We start from the raw sequence: 7,890 nt of genomic DNA on the forward strand, positions 1-7,890 counted from the left end.
TGGAGATTGGAAAATCAATGTTTTGTTATCCGGCTAGATCCTAAATAAAAATAGGCTTGTTCACGCATTCTAACATGCAAATAACCTTTCCTTTTTCACAATACATTTCAAGTGCGACTCTTTGTAAAAATAGAGATTTGGGTGGTGTAACTCTGGGGAAATTGATTAACAAAACTTCAATTGTCTTGAATTTTTAACCAAGTTATGAAGTTCTTAGAGTAATTGCTATCTTGTAGATGTTCCTTTCATTGATTATTGGAGTTTTATACGTATATACAGTTGCGTGTAGTAATGACTGTAAGCTGAGACTGCAAATTTTAGTAAAATGATTGTGAAATCCGATATGATGGCCATATATAAACTGAGTACTTGCTTGGGACTTGAGTAACGTGTCATATTACATTCAGAAGTCGTTGTAACAGAATATGTTATGTATCACAATATACCTAAGCCGGTTGGTCCTTGGGCAGATCCCACATTAGCCCCAAGGTATATGTGACGAACGAATAAAGTGATTAGTTGGTATAATTTAGCCATGTGTGATGGAGGTTGATAGTTGCACCAATATATAAAGATAAACATTGTCAACATGCAGGGTAATGCTAAAGAAGTGAATGATTGAACTCAACACTGGTTAAGTAATTATGAGAATGCATGGTCGTTGTGGTTTAATTGATTCTCAAGCCATTAGTAGAGTGACATGGAAGAATAGAATTGATATGGGTAATGGAAAATAGTTGGAACAATGTTTCAAAGTGGTGCCTTATGATGAAAGAAGGATCTGACGATTAAATGTCACCACATTAAATTTTTTAGTGGCTTTATGCCTGATATTTAGCTTCCACATTTAGGTTTAATCTCAACAAAGATCATTGTGTTTTTACATCTTTTTTTGAATGGTCTTTGCTTCTACGGTTCGTGGTTAAATGTTGTCACCGTCCCTTTTCTTATTGTATGAACTATAAAGTTTCTGTGTCGGACACTCAACACTCCATATGGGGGGTGGGCGGCCACATGACAATAGTTTGTATTCAAACTCGCCATTAACCATGAATCAAACTCCTGTGTTGAATTTGAATTGTCCCAAGGCCTTGTAAATACCATTTAGCCTGTATTATAAAAGTACTATACTAGGAATAGGAATATTTTCGCTTGTTCCCAATTGCTAAGGAGAAAATTAGAAGAATCCGACACAGACAGATACCCGACACCCGTATCCAAATCCAGGTAACATAGCTAATGCTTCATTAAACTAGAACTTGAATTTAAAATTGGAATCTAGATTAACAAATTATGGTTTAGTAACTTTAGTTTAATATATGCACGAGACTTCCATGTATTGCATGGAATGCTTTATGTCACCTTGAAATCACATTTACTTCTGGAGAATTAAATAGGAATTCTGAAGAATATGAATATTTTTCGCTCGGTGCCTGTGCACCTCTAGATGTGAGAAAGAGATGAATCCTACCCTGATGATTTACTTAGTCATCTGATCGGAATCATATATATGTCTGTATCTTCCAAAGACGAGTTTGCGAGAAAGCCACAAATCAACTTTCCAATAGTCATCTTCCGTGTTTAAATTTTGTTAGTTTTGAAGCCAAGTTTTTAATTCTCTTTAATCTATGCTTTACTATAGATCAAAAGCTTCCCGAGCCAAGAGATTGCTTCAAAAGAAGGCTGGGCTTGATTGGAAAAGTGAAAATTCCGATGAAGATTCTCTGGTAAACAATTTTTGTTGTATCACTGCAATGAGAATTCAATTGTATCCACTAGAAGAAACTATATTACTTGAGCATCTGAATTTCATGTCATATATATGCAGCAAGCAATGAGAGATCCACCCTTGCCTAATCTTCTGAAAGATGAGGAGCATCACCATCTGATTATCGATGTTAGTAGACTTTCTTACTAACTTGACGTTTTAAAATAGAATTATTCTACTACTAGTCAATCTATTCTGTTGAAGCCTCATGGCAACTACTTTCCCATTTGGTTTTCTGTAATTTTCCTCTTTAATGTGATAATGTTCCCATTTGGTTTTTTCGGTTTTCCTTTTGGGAGTGCAATGCAATTCCTTATTCAACGCTTCTACTATCTTCTGTGTCGTTACTGATTTTATAATCATTACTAATTCTTTGTCAAGCTTAACTCCTCATTAGTTTGATGTTTCATAGTTATGCAAGTTGTTGGCGTCCTTGAAAAGATATTGGGAAGCAATAGAGGTTATCAATCTTACACTGAAACTTGCTTCGAAGACACTGTCTGTTGAGAAGACGGAGGAGCTTCAATCTCTTGGAGCTCGCAAGTGTTTTGTAATGGGTTGAAGTGCTCATAAGTCTTCGATCGAAGTAGTATTTAAATATTCCTATTCTTGTAGTCACCATCATCCAATGCAACCTTTGTTCTGTAAAATTGCTGTCCTGAATTTCCTTAAGTGTGCATTCAAAATTTCTTCAGATTATGTATTCTTGCTTACAGTAGAAATCATTACTAATTTCTGTGACGCTAAAGCACTCTATTGTTTTTCAATATTCTACAGAAATAGCTTACAATATTACTGATCCTTCACATGGATGGGATTATGCACGGCACATAGTTAATCAAAATCCCTACAGCTTTGCTGCCTGGAATTGCTACTACAAAGTAGTTTCAAGGTATTTAGTACCTTGCTATGCTTTTTGGTAATATAACACCGTAGTATCAATCAGAAAACTACATCATTTCGTTACATCGATTTGCTTTCTTCTGAAATATATCTGTGTTTTGAGTTGCATAAGATTGTTCTGAATTGGTGCTACCTTTTGTAGTTCTTTGGTAAAATCTCTTGCACTTTTGGAGAAGGTTGTTTTAGGCTAAATATTTGGAATCTCAGGGACAGTACTCAAGTTGAAAATCTTAGGGACAATACACTCAAGTTGAATCTTGTATTCTTTATCAAACTCAATGAGTTCATATATTGAAGTTTAATCTCTGTCTAACATTGCTTCTTCTGTTTATTCGCGAGGACATGCTGAAATACATGAAAAGAATAAATAAATGGGATGTGTTTGGGATATACAGATCGCAGATGAGAGCGTAGATGAGAGCTTCATTGAGATTAGAGAGACAGACATTTAGCTTAAGCTTGCACAGAAAGGGACACATGACATGATGCTGAGATGAGGAAAATTTCAGGACACTTTGCCAAGCACACATTAGCCACATTATGGAAGTATTATATTGGTGTTTTGTAAGTAACTGTCACGGGAACCTGTTGGATTCCTATGAATCCTACCCACATACTCCATGATGCAAACCAATCAAAATATACTTATTCAAATATCAAAAACTCCCTAATGAGCACTCTAGACTCCTATTTATAGACCCTCTACTACAAAGGACTCAAAATGACATACATACCCTTGAACCTACAGCATCACTCCACAAAAGGCATAATGGTGCAGCCTTTGAACCCTGAAAACACTCTTTCTATGACCTTCCCCAAAAGAAGCCAACGACAAACAGCTATCATAGTAGTGACGGTTGAAGTTGAGTATCAATACTAGGTTCGCAAAACTATACATTAGCCATGTAAGTTGGCATATAAGAAATACCTTGTTTCTTATATAACAGAATTCATTTCTTCTTCTTTTTTTCCACTATATATTTTGCTTACATATCGTCTTTAGATAATTAGTTGCATCTGAGGTCTGGGAGTACATATTGGCTGAGAATCATAGGGTGATGCAAGAAACTGGACAGCTTGACAGAAGGGGGGAGGGAGGGAATCATGTTTCCCCTTTGGATTTAGGACCCTGAAATCGTGAACAGGGGTGACGCCTTTCATAATTGAAGGAAAAATCCATCAGAAGACCACGTTCTTCATCTGCAGGAATGAACTATGTGTGATTCGACGGTCTTCGCATCTAGAGGGTTTTGGGGAAATCAGTGTCTAGAACTGGCTAGGAATAGATACCCCATAACCTTTACTCCCCCAGCCATTCTTCCTAGTCTCAGTCCTCTCAGCTTTTTCAAGTTTCTTTGTATACATCCAAGGCCAAGGCAGTGTTTTGGTTCAAATAAACATTTCGTGAAGCCGTGAGGGTATCATTATATTTATGGTAATAATGTAAGCTGAAAGAATACTATGTTTCTAGCCTGCTGGCTAACTCATGGCTCTGCCAAATGTCAGGTTATAGATATGTATCATTGGCATATCATGAGCATAATATCATGCATGGGATTTTTTCTGCATGTCCACTGACTCCACTGTATTTTAACTGGTGTAGTTTTTGGTTTGCTTTATTTGTAGATTGGGGAATCGGTATTCAAAACATAACAAGCTCCTGCATGGCATGCGAGTCAAACACAAAGATAGCATTCCTCCCATTATCATATCTGGACATCAGCTTAACATGATCAGCCAGCATCAAGCTGCTGCAAGAGAATACCTAGAAGCATATAAACTGATGCCAGACAGTCCCCTGGTCAATCTGTGTGTTGGTATGATTTTTTTCCCCTTTCATTTTGTCTATTTGAAGTTGCTAAGACATTTTTTTTTGTTGTAATCATTTTTCTTTTTCATTTTAGGAACTGCCTTGATCAACCTAGCACTTGGGCTCAGACTTCAGAACAAACATCGGTGCCTGCTGCAAGGTTTAGCTTTCCTCTACAACAATTTGCGACTTTGTGAAAGCAGCCAGGTTTTACTATTTTCTTTCTTGTTTCATTTGAGGCTCTCATTTGGATGATGGCTTTTCAATGATTTGGACTGTTAAATGCATGAATTCATACTTGAATAATCCTTGGTGGTTGAACAGTATCCCTTTTTCATAATTCTCGTATCTAAAAACGGCACACCTGAGTTTATTTTTCAGTGATGGCGTACGGGAGATATAGAGTGGGTATAAACCCGACGATATGCTCCAGTAAACACCTATAAACCTTGACTCCACTTGTGAGGAAAAGCTCCTCAGTACCAATCATCAAACAGTAAAAGGATATATTTCTATAGTCAGACGATGGTCAATGACGGATGCAAATATCGTGAATGATATCACAAGACTGATTTCATTAAAATCACTTCTTCCCGTAGTGAACAGACAATCATTCCAAACATGGTATGCAGTGGATAATAAACTCATTGTGATAACTCTTGCAGGAAGCACTATATAACATAGCTCGGGCACATCATCATCTCGGCCTTGTTACACTCGCTGCTGCTTATTATGAAAAGGTGCTTGCAATCCATGAGAAGGATTATCCAATCCCAAAGCTTCCCAACGAGAACCCTGATGGTATGGATAATCAGAAGAAGAATTATTGTGACCTCGGAAGAGAAGCAGCTTACAATCTCCGCTTGATCTAAAAAACGACTGGAGCACTTGATCTTGCTAGGCAGGTATTGAAAGACCATTGCACGTTTTAAGTTCAATATTCGGGTCGCAGGAATGATGGTATTTTTCTATTTGCAAATTGAATTATAAAAGGTGCATCCTTTTGTTGATGCGAGTTTGGAGTTTGCTTTAGTTGGTGATGATAAAAGGTTATATATTTGAAATTTTGTACCAGGGTGAATTTGTATTCCATTTATTCTTTCGAAGCCGACCCAATTATGAAAGAAGTAAAGAAACACCGTTGAAGGCCCGGGAGCAGCGCAACTTAACACCCAAAATAAAGTGTTTGTGAAGCCTAGCTTATAATTACGATCATTCTATAACCACAAACAATTATGCAAACATTTACGCAAACACACTCGTATTTATATTAGGATTCACACACACTACACCTCCAGTGTGTGGGATCCGCCAAAAATTGTGAGTGTGGGTGTGTGACTCTGGAATTATTGGTATAATTATTACTCCCTGGTTCCACGCATCCCAACACCCTTTGTTCATATGTTAAGGGAAAGAGCAATGATATATACACACCAAAAATACGCAGATCTGACTAATTCCACTAACATACATGTGGATCTTACAAATGGGATCCACATTGTGGGGTTCACATGCATGTGAGAGTGAATGGTCGGATCTAGGTATTTTGGGTGTGTATGTATCATATTCAGAAGGGAAAATCTAAGGTCAGCCAATGGGATGGTAGTGGAGTGCATGAGCATCTCTTCAGGTCAATTTGCCGGGAGTTCCAATACGCTTTTATGGAAAGAATTTTTTGCCAACATTGTATATACATCAGTAGGAAGATTTCGTCCATATTTTGGATAGGTGTTAATTAGATGGGGGTGTTCTAGTTTCTCGAAAAAAGTATTTTCTGAAAAAGAATGTAATATCAAACTCAAAAATTATATATTTATGCAAATAAATTTTCTACCAATATGCATCTTGTTTGATAGATCTCATTGAGATCTTTTAAAAGGAGCAAAAAAAATTGAAAAATTATTTTTTATTTTCATTATAATTGAGCTTGAAATTACCTTTTTTTTGAAAAAGAATATTTTTGGAGAAAGTGGAACGGGCCCCGTTCCAGAACCCATTATAAGTACTTACTCCCTCCGTCCCATTTTTATTGTCCATTTTTGTTTTTCGTGCCGTTCTTTCAACGCTTATATCTCTCAATCTATAATATTTTTCATAATTTTGAAAACTTTGTATTATAGATTTAATCGAGAACTATCAGACAAGATCCATATTGCATATTTTTTGAGATTCATAATGGAAGATATAAGCGTTGAAAGAATAGCACGAAAAACGAAAATGGACAATATAAATGGGACGGAGGGAGTATTTTTTAAGAAGTTAGTTTCAAGTTCAAAAATAATGTATTTACGCAAATAATTGTCCGAGAAATATGAATCTTGTTTGATATATCTTATCGAGATCTTTTATACGGTGCAAAAAAATAAATAAATAATAATTTTTTATTTACATTTTTTAGTTTAGAAATGTGAAATAAGTACTTATTTTTTAAGAAGGTGTTCTGGAGCGGGGTTAGAGTTGCTGATCAAAAAGTAACTTAAAGTTGAATAATTTAGAGATCACAAACGGAGCCTAAGTCGAATAGAAAACAAAATTCAGCTATACACGAAAACACAATCTACCCATAAAAACCAATGACCTCTAGATTATCTTTGATCCTAGAGCTCGTATTTTCCTTCTAGAATCCTCCTAGAATGAGCTAGCTAGACACAAGCTAAACAGAGAGAAGAGCAAGAGAGCTTTCTGATCAGAAGGAAGAATTTAACAGAAGTTCAAGTAGGAAAGCGATATCGTAAAGAATTAAACTAATGATTAAAAGGAAATAGCTCCAACGAATATGTAGACGATGAAAATTGGAATTAGCCAATTTTAGGGCAATAAGATCATATCCATAACCATTCTTAGTAAATTCGAACTCCCGCGCCTATAAATAAAGATACGAATCGTTTGTGTGGGACCCGTAGTGGGCCTTACGTTAAATCTGTGCAGAATCTGTGTTGGGAATGTTTGTGTCAATAGCACCATTCTTAGTAAATTCGAACTCCCGCGCCTATAAATAGGACTCATTCAAACTCTCAAACACTCATCACACTCACTTGCAGAAGACCATGCGGAAACGACAGCGGCCACTCGCTCCTCTTCATTCTCGCTCGCTCCTCTTCATTCTCACTGCCCCTTTAGGTCCCTTTTTTTGGGTAATCAAATGTACATTAAGAAAACTTAAACCGATACAAGTCTTGGGGACATAACCCCTATAGAGTCTTCATACATTAAATTAAAAATACAACTAGGAATGTAAAGATACACATGAAAATCTCCAACTGAGATTGGTTCATCCTTGGAGATCGAGAGCATCCGTGCACTTGTTGATCTTGCCGTTGATGATGTTCGGCCAATTGGTCGATCTTCTAACTAATAATAAAATCTCCTTTTTCCGGGACAAAAAAAAAAAAAAAAACCCAATCTCACA

General features: G+C 36.5%; 1 protein-coding gene across 3 annotated transcripts in view; it reads left to right on the plus strand.

Moving 5' to 3' along the window:
* Positions 1-5,555, plus strand: part of LOC131315640 (uncharacterized) — a 38,254-nt gene extending 32,699 nt beyond the window's left edge. Inside the window, exons 12-18 of one of the 3 annotated variants that reach the window (XM_058344814.1) lie at positions 1,643-1,727; positions 1,829-1,897; positions 2,181-2,307; positions 2,546-2,660; positions 4,298-4,488; positions 4,576-4,688; positions 5,147-5,555. In XM_058344814.1, coding sequence (XP_058200797.1) covers positions 1,643-1,727; positions 1,829-1,897; positions 2,181-2,307; positions 2,546-2,660; positions 4,298-4,488; positions 4,576-4,688; positions 5,147-5,353 — 907 coding nt within the window. In that variant the 3' untranslated portion in view covers positions 5,354-5,555. Of the gene's footprint in view, positions 1-1,642; positions 1,728-1,828; positions 1,898-2,180; positions 2,308-2,545; positions 2,661-4,297; positions 4,489-4,575; positions 4,689-5,146 lie in introns of those variants that run through there. The other 2 variants (XM_058344815.1, XR_009196835.1) reach the window with 2 other exon arrangements.
* The last annotated feature ends 2,335 nt before the right edge of the window (positions 5,556-7,890 follow it).

Source organism: Rhododendron vialii, chromosome 2a (assembly GCF_030253575.1).
Source record: "Rhododendron vialii isolate Sample 1 chromosome 2a, ASM3025357v1".
In the NCBI taxonomy this organism is placed as follows: Eukaryota; Viridiplantae; Streptophyta; class Magnoliopsida; order Ericales; family Ericaceae; genus Rhododendron; species Rhododendron vialii.